Here is a 16,482-nt window from a genome sequence, read left to right on the forward strand (position 1 = left end):
ATACTAGATCAGAGCCTACTAACTAGGCCTTATTAACATACTAGACTAGAGCCTACTAACTAGGCCCCATTAACATACTAGATCAGAGCCGACTAACTAGGCCCCATTAACATACTAGATCAGAGCCGACTAACTAGGCCCCATTAACATACTAGACTAGAGCAGAGAAGACTGACCACATTAGACTGTTGACATAGAAATGCAGGTTAGTGTGAGAAGGAGTGCTGAGGGCTACAGTGGGCCATCACACAGGACCTCAAACCATGGCAGTTTTCAGATGAGCTCCATTGCCTTTCACAGTGGTGCTGCTAGAGCCCAGCAGTTATTATCAGGCTCCCTGAGAGGATAGCCCACATCACACATCCCATCTATTCTAATGACTGATAGGACTTCATAGGGCTCCATCAGATGAAATGGGATTGATTAGTCAGGTCTTATTTTGGCTGTTACCCTCTCTCCCCCCTCTGATCTGTGACTGAGTATGTAACAGGGGTAACACCTGACCCCCTCTGGCAGAGATCAAATCAAAGTTTATTTGTCACATGCCATGGCATGTGGGGGGGGGGGGCAATGCAAATCGACTGGGTAGCCATTTGATTAGCTGTTCAGGAGTCATATGGCTTGGGGGTAGAAGCTGTTTAGAAGCCTTTTGGACCTAGACTCCACTACCGCTTGCTGTGCGGTAGCAGAGAGAACAGTCTATGACTAGGGTGGCTGGTGTCTTTGAACATTTTTGGGCTTTCCTCTGACACCGCCTGGTATAGATGTCCTGGATGGCAGGAAGTTGGACCGCAAGATTGACCGCAAGCTTGGCAGGAAGCTTGACCCTCTGAAGCGCCTTGTGGTCTGAGGCAGAGCAGTTGCCATACCAGGCCGTGATGCAACCCGTCAGGATGCTCTCGATGGTGCAGCTGTTTAACTTTTTGGGCGTCTCACTATATGTTCAGTGGGGCGCGGCACAGTGCTTGGAAGAACCATGCGGCACATGCCAAATGGCACCCTACTCCCTATATAATTTACTACTTTTGACCAGAGCCCTATAAACCGTGGTCAGAAGTAGTGCACTATGTAGGAAATAGGGTGCCAATTGGGAAACAGCCATGTGCTTTTGTGGAATCTAATCCAGTGTTTGGGATGGGTGATGGATCAGTCAGATAAAGCCCAGGCAGTTTCAGCGGAGCGCCTATCCTATCTATCCTATCGCCAGCCACAACAATTGAACAGACTGAGAATGGATTAGTCCAGAATTAGATTGGAGATAGATAGTCTAGATAGGATAGCTGCCGGACAGATTACTGTGGTGTGGTGGGAGTTATGCTCTGCTCTGTTCTCTCAGTCAGATAGATCTCTCACTGGGAGCTACTGGCTCTATACACCCAGCTGAGGCATTCTCTCTCTCTCTAGTTCATAGTCTCCTCAACAGATTGCACTGGGAGATTCTCCTCAAGCCTGGAGTGTCTTCTCTCCCAGTCAACTAGCTCTCTCACTAGGCGCTGGCTCTAGTACCTACAGTACAATATACTGTTCAGCCGCTTCTAACTAACCCAGCGTCTCTTTAACAGATAACTGTTGAGAATGGGATGCAGACTGCACCACCATCTTAATTGTGGTAATAGAAATAGATATATGACAGTATAAAGTAGTAATTCTATTTATATGGAGGTGAGTATTTAAGTGCAGCACATACACCAGTCACCCTCAGTATGCCTGTTAGTGTTGGCACAGATACCATAGGAAACGTATTGAGTCTGGTTCACAGACACTAACCTCATTCACAGCTGGGGATGGAAAATAGTTGTAATTCCAAATGTGAAAAATACATGTGTTTAAGCGGTGGACCTGCATAGTTTTCTGCTGTTGAAATGAAAAGGCTTATTTAAATCAACAAAAGCAAGCGTTAGAGCTCGAGGATATTCTTCAATGTCACAGATAATAAGCAGCATATCATCACCGATTGGATGCACCAGAAAAACAGACCAACTTACTGCTATATCTGCTTCTGAAACGGAAAACATATTTTCATCGTCAGATTCAGAAGCTAAATGAACCTCTTTCATGGTGCTACATGTCTACTTGCTAAGTGCTCCATGTTTACATGTTCTGTTGCTAGGTCAATACTCTATGTTCAGTGGAAGAATTCTCAAGGCTAAACGGTTTGTACATTGAATACATTTATATGTTACATAACTTGAATGTATATAAAAGAGTCAAATGAGAGAACTGAGGCATCCTCCCATTTCCCCCATCTCCCCCATATCCCCCATTCCCCCATCCCCCCCATTTCCCCCATCTCCAGTCATTCCCCCCCCCCCCCATCTCCCCCAATCCCCCCATTTCCCCAATTTCCAGGCATTTCCCCCCCCCGTCTCCCCCATTTCACCCATCTCCAGGCATCCCCCCATCTCCATGCATTTCCCTCCCCCATCTCCCCCATTTCCCCCATCTCCAGGCATTTCCCCCCCACCTCCCCCATTTCCCCCATCTCCAGGCATTCCCCCATTCCCCCCCCCATCTCCCCCATTTCCCCCATCTCCAGGCATTCCCCCCCATCTCCCCCATTTCCCCCATCTCCCCCTCATTTCACCCCCCATCTCCCCCATTTCCCCCATCTCCAGGCATTCTCCCCCATCCCCCCCCATCTCCCCCATTTCCCCCATCTCCAGGCATCCCCCCCCCCATCTCCCCCATTTCCCCCATCTCCAGGCATTGAACATCCTTAAACGTGCTGCACACACATTCATTGCACTTTTCCGCTGGATTTATTCAGCACTTTCCCTGGACAAATTGTTTCACACAGACAGCCACTCAGAGATCCAGACCCTGGCAGACTTCCTCCCAACTACAGAGGAGAAAGAAGAGAAGAACAGTTTGCAATGGAGTTTGGTCAATCTTCATGCCCTGATCAAAAGAGCCCAGTTGGCAGAGGCCCCTAGCTGGGAAGCACCTAGGGCTTCCGAAGCACCTTCCACAGACCCCAAGCCGCCCCACCAAAATAACCACGATGCCATGGTCCTGAGCTGGTTCTGAATATGGGAGAGAGAGTAGGGCACACTGGTAGGGTCTCTCCTCTCTATTGGGTTGATGGAGAGACAGTAGGGCACCCTGGTAGGGTCTCTCCTCTCTATTGGGTTGATGGAGAGACAGTAGGGTACACTGGTAGGGTCTCCTTTCTATTGGGTTGATGGAGAGACAGTAGGGCACACTGGTAGGGTCTCTCCTCTCTATTGGGTTGATGGAGAGACAGTAGGGCACACTGGTAGGGTCTCTCCTCTCTATTGGGTTGATGGAGAGACAGTAGGGAACACTGGTAGGGTCTCTCCTCTCTATCGGGTTGATGGAGAGACAGTAGGGCACACTGGTAGGGTCTCTCCTCTCTATCGGGTTGATGGGGAGACAGTAGGGCACACTGGTTGGGTCTCACCTCTCTATCGTGTTGATGGAGAGACAGTAGGGTTGCCCTCTCCAGTCAACCACAGTCCTTGCTCCCATTCATAGCTCTCTAGCTGATCAGGGAGACATCTGAGTGCACCCTTTAACACCTATTTCTGCCTCAGTTTCCCCCTGTAAACTGTAAGTGCTCTCGATGGCATAGTATGTATGCCATACAATATGTATGAATACACCCTAGTCTGTCCTGAAGTCAACTCTAGGTCAGCAAACAAGGTTCATGATTGTGAAAGTAAAATTAAACCTTTAGCCAGCTAGCAATGCTGCACAGCTCCGTGGCCTTGGCGTGTTTCCACGAACAATGGCCTGCTAAAGGTCTGACCCCCCTCTCACACAGTCTCATCTTTCTCCATCTGTCTCCCTGTCTCTGTTCCTCTGGTTCTGCTCTAACCTCTGGGGAGAGGTACAGTAACGTTGGTAATGGTGGAGGTGTTGACATTAAGCCAGAGAAGCAGGGACGTGGCAGTAGCCTTTAGGTTCAGGTTGGCCTAGCAGAGGGGATTTCTGTAATGAATGGTGTATAATACTCTCTGAGGGAGAGGAGAGGAGAGGGGAGGAGAGGAGAGGAGAGGAGGTTGGTAAACTGAACCGTTCTCTCTCAGTAGCCTATAAATAAATAATTGAGGGGAGAAGCAGGACAGAACAGGTTTCCGGTGTGAGTGTATGATGCTGAGAGACTCATCATGGGAAAAGGGAGATTGGGGTAGAGGAAGTCTCAGGTGACCTACCATGAGGTCAGATGTGGGAGAGAGGAGAGCCTTTTCTGTTTGGATAGAAGCCCACTGGTATCAGCCCTCCCTCAGGGTTCACTTGTACATCTCCACTACACTGCACTCAGCCCCATGCTTCCTCCATTACCTGCTCCAGGTCATTTCTCTCTCTCTGTCTCTCTCTCTCTCGCCCTCTCTAGAGTTCTCTCAACTCTATCTTGCTCTCTCACTCTCTCTATATCCCGCTCTCTCTCGCTCTTTTGCTTTCTCTCTCTCTCTCTCTCTCTCTCTCTCTCTCTCTCTCTCTCTCTCTCTCTCTCTCTGCAAAGTGCATCTGTCTGACCATTTCAAGGGAGATGTTGAAGAACTCTACCTCACAAGCTGCATGCCTGGAATCATTTCTCTGCTTGTGGAGTATGTTGGAGGGGAGTTGAGCACCTCTGCAGAACAGGGTCTGCTGCATGGGGCTGTGAGAGAGGGACAAGGAGCAGAGGGGCGGTGGGGGCTGTGGACTGTCATTAATGTTGATTCCATTATCTCTCTATGTGACTCAGGAGCCAAGGCTAGAGTGGGGGAGGGAGAGAGTGTGGGGGGAGAGATGCAGGGTGAGTGGAGGGAGAGATTGGGGGAGGCCATAAATCTTTTATGTCAGTTCATGTTTACCTGACAGTGGTCTGTTTAGACCCGCTGGTGTGTGAGTGTTCACTCAGGGGTTAAAGTGGGGGCTTTTAACCTTTCCAGGGTCACTGGTAGAGAAACAAGCAGGGTGATGAACATGAACACTGAACACTGGGGCTGTTTAGAACCCCTGGATGGACAGACTTCAGGCGGAGGGCTGGGACTGGAAGTGCACTCTGGGGAAGCTGTGTGGGTGCGTGTGTGTGTGTGTGTGTGTGTGTGTGTGTGTGTGTGTGTGTGTGTGTGTGTGTGTGTGTGTGTGTGTGTGTGTGTGTGTGTGTGTGTGTGTGTGTGTGAGAGAGTGAGTGAGTGAGTGAGTGAGTGAGTGAGTGAGTGAGTGAGTGAGTGAGTGAGTGAGTGAGTGAGTGAGTGAGTGAGTGAAAGAAATAGGCGGTGACCGTGTTCAGAGCTCCCTGGCAGTATGTTGTGTGATAGAGGTCTGATTGAGATGAAGTGCAGACTGTGTGTGTGGAAGGTCAGAGTTATCGAGTGTTCCCCTGTGTCTGCAGACAGACAGAACAAAACAGCCAGCCCTATCCCTGTTAGGGAAGGTACATACAGTTGAAGTCAGAAGTTTACATACCCCTTAGCCAAATACATTTAAACTCAGTTTTTCACAATACATGACATTTAATCCTAGTAAAAATTCCCTGTCTTAGGTCAGTTAAGATCACCACTTTATTTTAAGAATGTAAAATGTCAGAATAATAGTAGAGAGAATTATTTATTTCAGGTTTTATTTATTTCATCACATTCCCAGTTGGTCAGAAGTTTACATACACTCAATTAGTATTTGGTAGCATTGCCTTTAAAATGTTTAACTTGGGTAAAACATTTTGGGTAGCCTTCCACAAGCTTCCCACAATAAGTTGACAGAGCTGGTGTAACTGAGTCAGGTTTGTAGCCCTTCTTGCTCACACACACTTTTTCAGTTCTGCCTACACATTTTCTATAGGATTGAGGTCAGGGCTTTGTGATGACCATTCCAATACCTTGACTTTGTTGTCCTTAAGCCATTTTCCCAGAACTTTGGAAGTATGCTTTGGGTCATTGTCCATTTGTAAGACCCCTTTGCAACCAAGCTTTAACTTCCTGAATGATGTCTTGAGATGTTGCTTCAATATATCCACATATTTTCCCTTCCTCATGATTCCATCTATTTTGTGAAGTGCACCATCCCTCCTGCTGCAAAGCACCCCCACAACATGATGCTGCCACCTCTGTGCTTCACGGTTGGGATGGTGTTCTTCGGCTTGCAAGCCTCCCCCTTTTCCTCCAAACATAACAATGGTCATTATGGCCAAACAGTTCTATTTTTTGTTTCATCAGACCAGGGGACATTTCTCCAAAAAGTACGATCTTTGTCCCTATGTGCAGTTGCAAACCGTAGTCTGGCTTTTTTATGACGGTTTTGGAGCAGTGGCTTCTTCCTTGCTGAGCGGCCTTTCAGGTTATGTTGATATAGGACTCATTTTACTGTGGATATAGATACTTTAGTACCTGTTTCCTCCAGCATCTTCACAAGGTCCTTTGCTGTTGTTCTGGGATTGATTTGCACTTTTCGCACCAAAGTACATTCATCTCTAGGAGTCAGAACGCATCTCCTTCCTGAGCGGTATGACGGCTGCGTGGTCCCATGGTGTTTATACTTGCGTACTATTGTTTGTACAGGTGAACGTGGTACCTTCAGGCATTTGGAAAAAGCTCCCAAGGATGAACCAGACTTGTGGAGGTCTCCAATTTTTTTTTTCTGAGGTCTTGGCTGATTTCTTTTGATTTTCTCATGATGTCAAGCAAAGAGGCACTGAGTTTGAAGGTAGGCCTTGAAATATATCCGCAGGTACACCTCCAATTGACTCAAATTATGTAAATGAGCCTTGACTCAATCAGTCTGTAAACAATTTTTGGAAAATTGTGACTTTATAGTGAAATAATGCTGTAAACAAAGTAGATGTCCTAACTGACTTGCCAAAACTAAAGTTTGTTAATTAACAAGAAATTTGTGGAGTGGTTGAAAAACAAGTTTGATGACTCCAAACTTAGTGTATGTAAACTTCTGACTTCAACTGTAGATCCACATTACAGACAGCCAGGTCCCTCACTCACTCACACACACACACACACACACACACACACGCACATACACACACACACACACACACACACACACACACACACACACACACACACACACACACACACACACACACACACACACACACACACACACACACACACACACACACACACACACACACACACACACACACACACACACACACACACACACACACACACACACACACACACACACACACACACACACACACACACACACACACACACACACACACACATACACACACACACACATACACACACACACACACACACACACACACACACGCACGTCACCCTGGGTCAACAGCAGCATCTCACAACATGGGTTCATGGCATGTCTCCCTCATGCTTTATGGATGAACATATTGCTTGTATAGTTCTCCTTCTTCATCTCCCTCTCTGCTGTAAATGTCAGTAACCAGGTTAATGCTGGTCGGGTGTCTCCCCCACATCCTGTACATATGGTTTTCACATATGTAGCTATGCTACCAGGCTTGTGTTTCCATTACACTGCTACTGGGCAGGGAGGCAGGGGGAAGGTCAGGACTAACATGGAAATGAACCACTGGTTTTCTGATTCCGCTTATGTTCACAAGTTATTCAGTCTTTGAGCTGTGCTCCTTGCCCATACAGAACCATACAGAACCATACAGCACCATACAGAACCATACAGCACTATACAGAACCATACAGAACCATACAGCATCATAGAGCACCATACAGCACCATACAGAAGCAGACAGCACCATACAGAACCATACAGAACCATACAGCACTATACAGAACCATACAGAACCATACAGCATCATAGAGCACTATACAGCACCATACAGAAGCAGACAGCACCATACAGAACCATACAGAAGCATACAGCACCATACAGAACCATACAGAACCATACAGAACCATACAGCACCATACAGAACCATACAGAAGCATACAGCACCATACAGAACAAAACAGAACCATACAGAAGCATACAGCACCATACAGAACCATACAGAAGCATACAGCACCATACAGAACCATACAGAACCATACAGTACCATACAGAACCATACAGAAGCATGCAGCACTGCTGGCGCTGCTCTATGGGCTTGGCTAACCCTGACTAACCTCTTGTCTTAGAGACCATGAATCAGGGGTTGTGTTGAACTTATTTAACCTTTGTTCTTTTGTGTTTGGCTACTTGCTACCGCCTCACTGTTACGCCCCTTGCCCCTACTCCCAGGGGACCCTAATGACAGACCTTGAGACAACCCCCTGGGTGGGTGCGGTAAGGGCAAAGGTTTCATTGTGGGGTGGGGTGCTCTTTGGACCTGTCACTGTGTGAATAGATACATGGCTGTAGAGAGGAGGGGCCCAACAGATGATAGAACCATCAGCTTTCATGTTACCACAGTGACCAGTGACATCACAGAACCATCTCTCTCTCACGCCACCGCCAGTCGCCAGGATTCTTCCAGAGATTTACAGTCACCTTTATTTGGGAAGCGGTAACTGGTGCTAAGACGAGATGTGTAGGTATGTCACAGAGGGTCGTCACAGAGGGTCGTCACAGAGGGTCGTCACAGAGGGTCGTCGTGCTGAACACATCCCTAAAATGAGACATTCAAAAGTTATTACACTGTGGTAATATGGGTTTTCAATCAGAGGTGGATTCAAACTTTAACTGATGTCAAACTTCAACGTGAGAAAAAATATACAACAAACCGTGTTAACTTCTGCAGGGCTTGATGCTGACCTTTTTTTACAAGAAGCATGTTTTGAAAAATGTAGGCACACAAAATATTTCAGGTAATAAAGCTAGAATCCTTTAATTTTTCTCGTCTCACTGGTGCTCCTAAATGAAAACTCCAGGTCGCACAGCAAAATATTTAGGCACATATATGAGTAAGATGGTTGCACTGTAGAGCCCTGTTTTGGTATTTTAAATTGGATTCTCAATGGCATGTTAAATCTGATCTTATCCGTAGTGAGCCCATGTGAAATGCTGTACAACCCTATTTATGAGTTTTCCATAGACTAAAGTCATATCTAACCTCAGTGTGTGTCCCTAGGTCAGGGTGTGTTTAATACAGTAATGTTAACCTGTGTGTCCCTAGGTCAGGGCGTGTTTAATACAGTAATGTTAACCTGTGTGTCCCTAGGTCAGGGTGTGTTTAATACAGTAATGTTAACCTGTGTGTCCCTAGGTCAGGGCGTGTTTAATACAGTAATGTTAACCTGTGTGTCCCTAGGTCAGGGTGTGTTTAATACAGTAATGTTAACCTGTGTGTCCCTAGGTCAGGGTGTGTTTAATACAGTAATGTTAACCTGTGTGTCCCTAGGTCAGGGTGTGTTTAATACAGTAATGTTAACCTGTGTGTCCCTAGGTCAGGGTGTGTTTAATACAGTAATGTTAATCTGTGTGTCCCTGGTCAGGGTGTGTTTAATACAGTAATGTTAACCTGTGTGTCCTTCAGTCAGGGCGTGTTTAATACAGTAATGTTAACCTGTGTGTCCCTAGGTCAGGGTGTGTTTAATACAGTAATGTTAACCTGTGTGTCCCTAGGTCAGGGTGTGTTTAATACAGTAATGTTAACCTGTGTGTCCCTAGGTCAGGGTGTGTTTAATACAGTAATGTTAATCTGTGTGTCCCTGGTCAGGGTGTGTTTAATACAGTAATGTTAACCTGTGTGTCCCTGGTCAGGGCGTGTTTAATACAGTAATGTTAACCTGTGTGTCTCTGGTCATCAGATCCGTGTGGACGGTCCTCCTCACGGTGGGGTCCAGTATGAAACGGTGTTGGTCATCAAGGAAGGCAGCTCCATCCTCAGAGACATGGCCTTTTCACTGGACCACAGCTATCTGTACGTCATGTCAGAGAAGCAGGTAGGATGCATTTACACGGTGTAGAACACAGACCACGGAGTACATTGTGACTGCAGGTACAGCTGATATCAAACAGCATTGATAATAACACATCAAAGTGGCGCCCTAAGTGTGTGTGTGTGTGTGTGTGTGTGTGTGTGTGTGTGTGTGTGTGTGGGTGTGTGTGTGTGTGTGTGTGTGTGTGTGTGTGTGTGTGTGTGTGTGTGTGTGTGTGTGTGTGTGTGTGTGGGGTGGGTGGGTGTGGTGTGTGTGTGTGTGTGTGTGTGTGTGTGTGTGTGTGTGTGTGTGTGTGTGGGTGTGTGTGTGGGTGTGTGTGTATGTGTGTGGGTGGGTGGGTGTGTGTGTGGGTGGCTGTTGTAGCCACCTTCCCCACCGCTTTGTGTGACACTATAAATAACCAGGGTGGTACGGCAGGGGAGCGGGATGGCAGGTGGGGGGCAACCGGGAGATGTGACAACATCTGGTAATGAAGGAAGGAGAGGATGGAGGGAGGGGGTAGAGAGGGAGAAGAAAGGGATGAGGACAAAGGGAGAGAGAGAGCGAGAGAGAGAGAGAGAGAGAGAGAGTACAGAGCGGAGGGAACTGGCTGGCTGGCTGGTTGCCTGCTTGGTCCGTCAGAGGAGAAGGAGAAAGAGTGAGTGATGAAGGAAAGAGGGACCGCTGGAGGAGTGACGAAGAGGAGACAAAGTGCAAGGTCACCCCGTCTGCACACTTCTAATGAAGTGACAAAGCGTGGCCACTGCCACCACAGCACTGCAGCAGTGGGTAGCAGATAGCCATCAATAGGCCTTCATATTAAACAGGCTACAGCAGTGGGTAGCAGATAGCCATCAATAGGCCTTCATATTAAACAGGCTACAGCAGTGGGTAGCAGATAGCCATCAATAGGCCTTCATATTAAACAGGCTACAGCAGTGGGTAGCAGATAGCCATCAATAGGCCTTCATATTAAACAGGCTACAGCAGTGGGTAGCAGATAGCCATCAATAGGCCTTCATATTAAACAGGCTACAGCAGTGGGTAGCAGATAGCCATCAATAGGCCTTCATATTAAACAGGCTGCAGCAGTGGGTAGCAGATAGCCATCAATAGGCCTTCATATTAAACAGGCTACAGCAGTGGGTAGCAGATAGCCATCAATAGGCCTTCATATTAAACAGGCTACAGCAGTGGGTAGCAGATAGCCATCAATAGGCCTTCATATTAAACAGGCTACAGCAGTGGGTAGCAGATAGCCATCAATAGGCCTTCATATTAAACAGGCTACAGCAGTGGGTAGCAGATAGCCATCAATAGGCCTTCATATTAAACAGGCTACAGCAGTGGGTAGCAGATAGCCATCAATAGGCCTTCATATTAAACAGGCTACAGCAGTGGGTAGCAGATAGCCATCAATAGGCCTTCATATTAAACAGGCTACAGCAGTGGGTAGCAGATAGCCATCAATAGGCCTTCATAGCCACAGGCTCAGCAGTGGGTAGGATAGCCATTAGGCCTTCATATTAAACAGGCTGCAGCAGTGGGTAGCAGATAGCCATCAATAGGCCTTCATATTAAACAGGCTACAGCAGTGGGTAGCAGATAGCCATCAATAGGCCTTCATATTAAACAGGCTACAGCAGTGGGTAGCAGATAGCCATCAATAGGCCTTCATATTAAACAGGCTACAGCAGTGGGTAGCAGATAGCCATCAATAGGCCTTCATATTAAACAGGCTACAGCAGTGGGTAGCAGATAGCCATCAATAGGCCTTCATATTAAACAGGCTACAGCAGTGGGTAGCAGATAGCCATCAAACAGGCTACAGCAGTGGGTAGCAGATAGCCATCAATAGGCCTTCATATTAAACAGGCTACAGCAGTGGGTAGCAGATAGCCATCAATAGGCCTTCATATTAAACAGGCTACAGCAGTGGGTAGCAGATAGCCATCAATAGGCCTTCATATTAAACAGGCTACAGCAGTGGGTAGCAGATAGCCATCAATAGGCCTTCATATTAAACAGGCTACAGCAGTGGGTAGCAGATAGCCATCAATAGGCCTTCATATTAAACAGGCTACAGCAGTGGGTAGCAGATAGCCATCAATAGGCCTTCATATTAAACAGGCTGCAGCAGTGGGTAGCAGATAGCCATCAATAGGCCTTCATATTAAACAGGCTACAGCAGTGGGTAGCAGATAGCCATCAATAGGCCTTCATATTAAACAGGCTACAGCAGTGGGTAGCAGATAGCCATCAATAGGCCTTCATATTAAACAGGCTACAGCAGTGGGTAGCAGATAGCCATCAATAGGCCTTCATATTAAACAGGCTACAGCAGTGGGTAGCAGATAGCCATCAATAGGCCTTCATATTAAACAGGCTACAGCAGTGGGTAGCAGATAGCCATCAATAGGCCTTCATATTAAACAGGCTACAGCAGTGGGTAGCAGATAGCCATCAATAGGCCTTCATATTAAACAGGCTACAGCAGTGGGTAGCAGATAGCCATCAATAGGCCTTCATATTAAACAGGCTACAGCAGTGGGTAGCAGATAGCCATCAATAGGCCTTCATATTAAACAGGCTACAGCAGTGGGTAGCAGATAGCCATCAATAGGCCTCATATTAAACAGGCTGCAGCAGTGGGTAGCAGATAGCCATCAATAGGCCTTCATATTAAACAGGCTACAGCAGTGGGTAGCAGATAGCCATCAATAGGCCTTCATATTAAACAGGCTGCAGCAGAGGAGAGCAGCAGGGGGGACAGCCAGCTATACGGTGTTACGCTGTCACACAGAGGTGATAGATGACTGTCCTCTCCTCCTATCTGTATCTTTATAGAAAGAAAAACTGGCCTGGCTTCCACTGGGCCTGAGGAGGGACTAAGGCAGGTCACACGAGGTAGGAGACTAGCTCTGGATATGGCAAAGATTTCATACAGTGCCAGCTAGCTACTGACTAGTTGAGCTACTTTATCTACACAACCTACCATCATCCACAACTCCTGCAGTCTACTCTAGTCACATGACAACAAAAAGCAAAGGAATGGGCATCCTTGATTGTGCTCATTCTTGCACATGCCCAGTGTACATTGCTGGGCTGATGTGGACAGAAGACTCACACCATGCATTCTTGTATGTGTTTATGCATTTTAGAGGGTGTCTTCCATTTTCATGTCTTCCATTTGTGCTTTGGTCTCGGCACTGGCTATGATTTGTCATCTCTGCAGGGCCCTTCCCTTCTCTCAGTCATGTGTGAAGAAGAGCAGTGACGTGTATTGATGTTGTTACTATTTTGGCAGTGGGCCCCTGACTCTCTCTCTCTCTCTCTCTCTCTCTCTCTCTCTCTCTCTCTCTCTCTCTCTCTCTCTCTCTCTCTCTCTCTCTCTCTCTCTCTCTCTCTCTCTCTCTCTCTTTCTCTCTCCCTCTCTCTCTCTCTTTCTCTCTCCCTCTCTCTCATTCAATTTAAGGGCTTTATTAGCATGGGAAACATATGTTAACATTGCCAAAGCAAGTGAAGTAGATATGGGTTGTATTTACAATGGTGTTTGTTCTTCACTGGTTGCCCTTTTCTTGTGGCAACAGGTCACACATCTTGCTGCCTTGATGGCACACTGTCGTATTTCACCCAGTAGATATGGGAGGTTATCAAAATTGGGTTTGTCTTCAAATTCTTTGTGGATCTGTGTAATCTGAGGGAAATATGTGTCTCTAATATGGTCAAACATTTGGCAGGAGGTTACGAAGTGCAGCTCAGTTTCCACCTCATTTTGTGGGCAGTGAGCACATAGCCTGTCTTCTCTTGAGAACCAGGTCTGCCTACAGGGGACTTTCTCAATAGCAAGGCTATGCTCACTGAGTCTCTCTCTCATTCACTATCCCCCTCTAGTTCTCGTTCTCCTACAACTCTCATGAAATACTGCCATTCTGCTTTTCCCTCTCTAGCCTACTTCACACAGGAAGTGAAGAATGGGACATTGGTTGAGGTTATCGTTATTTACAATTCCTGATTTGATCTCTAAGCCTGATGGTCTATGGTGTGGCCTCTCTATGTGACATGGTCTTTTTCTCTCATGCAGAAAAAGAGAGGGCTGTGAGTGAAATGCTTCATAGAAAGCCTTGGCACTCTCACTTTCTTAGTGATGTAGTTTCTTGCTAGTCATCTCAGTGCTTAGAAATGATAGAATGTCTCCTCCGGTCTGCTACTGCTGCTATGGCTAAACAGACACCATGGCTGTGGGAAGAGAATACTGTGTAGTCCCGAAGAGACCTGAGATGGTCATCGCCAGTCCAAACCATTACCACAACATGGTAATACAGACAATCGTTTGATAATGACTCAGTGCCTTCAAGAGCACACATGAAACTGGGATCAAAAGCCATCTTATTCCACCTTATTCCATCCTGGTGCTACATCACAGCTCCACAAGATCACGGGGTCCTTCTGATAGAGAGAACATTCAGGTTCTTCCATCATTGAGGTGTTGGAGACAAAACACATGATTTGAGGCCATGATGAGCAAAGGAGGGATGATTGCAAATTAAAGAGTGGAGAGTGGACAGATTTGGCTCCAGTTGTTGCTTGCTACTCTGAATAACAATGAAGCTGTGTCTGGTGGAGAGAGGGAGAGAGAAAGAGAGAGGGAGAGAGAGAGATCTGGGCTCTGCTCAGGATCTCTCTCTGCTTAGACAGCTCTCCTTCACACCCCTCTGTGTGTGTTATGTCAGGGGTGGGAAGGATGTAGGAGGTGTGGAGCTCTTATAAACACACACACAAAAACACACACGGTCTCTGGTCTTATTTGATTTTCAACAAATAATCACGGTTTTCAAATTCGGTTTAGATTTTAAATGCTCTATGCATAATGTGTAACAACACATAATAAATAAAACAATTAATAAACGTCCCATGATGGTAGAGATGGCCAATTATTGCTTATCACTTATTTACCATCATTTATTCACATTACTTTATTTTAACAAAATATTTCAGTTGTTGTGTATAACATTTGTTTTATTTGATGACTTGAATTAATTCCAAATCATAATCTCATCTCTATAGAGCTGCTGTCTATGCCATCTGACAAATTTAGTAGTTCTTCAAAGTAAATAATGATTTTAATGACTGCTGAATACCAGCTGTCAATCACTTAGACAATGTATTTTCAGGTATAGATACCTCGCGAAGCAGTTGCTCTCTATCCTCTCGATTGAGCACTCTTCTGTCTTATCTCTCCCTCTCCTTGTCTGCCCCTCCCCACACAGAACGGACAAGTAGGCACGCAATGGATTATGGCCATTGTAGTTAATTACCATGTTTTTTTGTGCTAAACTATGTAGAATATTGGCCTGCTGGAAACTACAACTGACCTACAACATCGCACAGTTCAGGCTTGATCTGATTTATCTCGATAGAAACTGTACATTGAGCGGAATGACATGGAATTCGAATTATTGAACCGATATCAGTCAATTAGTTGTTTAAAAAATGAAAAATAACAGATTTCCGCCACAATTTCGCTGTTTAAACAAGTTTTGTTCAGCTAATAAAATGAAAACATTACTTCAAACTACTTTTGGATACCTTGTTAACATTACAACATGAAATAAATGTTTTAAATGTTGCTACGTTTAGGAAATGGCAAATAAAACGTCTAATCTGCTTGAAAGTTACTTACCTTACAGATCGGGAGGTCAGATCATTTCCACACCATTCATACGCAAATCCGTTTGATTCATACACTGTCTTGTCTGGCTGTAACGTCTTTATTTCAACCTGCCCCTCCCGTATCTACACTGAAATAATGTCATTTCACTACCCCTCTATGATGATTCATGTTGTTCCATCTCACACAGCTCATTAGTACACCCTAGTGGTTCAATATATATGTATCTGTTGTGGGTCCTAGGATACAACAATAATGTAGAACAAATAAATACCATCAAAGGATACCTTACATCTTACAATAATGAAGACCTTGTGAAACAGCTGTGAAAACCAACCTGTAATACATAAACGTTGGTCTTTTTTGGTACAGTTGGGTCATTCATTTATTTTTACAGATTTGTTGTACACTCACATGGCAATCGTAGACTAAAATACTGAATTGTGTTGTGTGGAATTTTGAGGAGGTGGTTGCTGTGTGGGTGGGAGATTGTGCATGTCATTTCTTCTCAACAGGCAGCCAGTCTCAGAAGGGGGACTTGAAGAGGGAGACTGCAAAGCCTAGACACTGCTGCTCTCTTTCTTCTGAGTGTTTACAGTGCTAGTGTTTTTATTTCATCTGTGTATCTCACATATTATGTGTCCAATATGATAGAGCAAGAAAACTTTCTTAGCAGATAATGACATCAGGACAACAACAGTAGCTGTAGATGATGTAATGAAAAGTTGGAGGGTGGTTGGTAATGGAGGACATCAGGTGGATCCAGGTCTGGGTGTTAGGCAGAACCCCTAGGTCCTGGAGAACAGGAGCAGAGTTAAAGGGAACATGATAGGAGACAGACATAAACAAGCAAACACACAGGTTACAATTTGATGGATTAGTGCAGTGTTATAAATGGGAGATACAGTGTATGTACTTTAACACTTTTGGAAGGTATAGCCTACCTCAAGCTGGTCCCTCTCCGTTTCAGAGCACAGATAATCAGACTGATCCAAACTCACTGGT

General features: G+C 45.7%; 1 protein-coding gene across 1 annotated transcript in view; it reads left to right on the forward strand.

Moving 5' to 3' along the window:
- Positions 1 to 16,482, forward strand: part of LOC112240685 (plexin-A2-like) — a 437,296-nt gene that overhangs the window by 183,427 nt on the left and 237,387 nt on the right. The window contains exon 4 of the mRNA XM_042299563.1: positions 9,696 to 9,830. Within this exon, the coding sequence (XP_042155497.1) occupies positions 9,696 to 9,830 (135 nt within the window). The remainder of the gene's footprint in view (positions 1 to 9,695; positions 9,831 to 16,482) is intronic.

This window comes from Oncorhynchus tshawytscha, linkage group LG16, assembly GCF_018296145.1.
Source record: "Oncorhynchus tshawytscha isolate Ot180627B linkage group LG16, Otsh_v2.0, whole genome shotgun sequence".
NCBI lineage: Eukaryota > Metazoa > Chordata > Actinopteri > Salmoniformes > Salmonidae > Oncorhynchus > Oncorhynchus tshawytscha.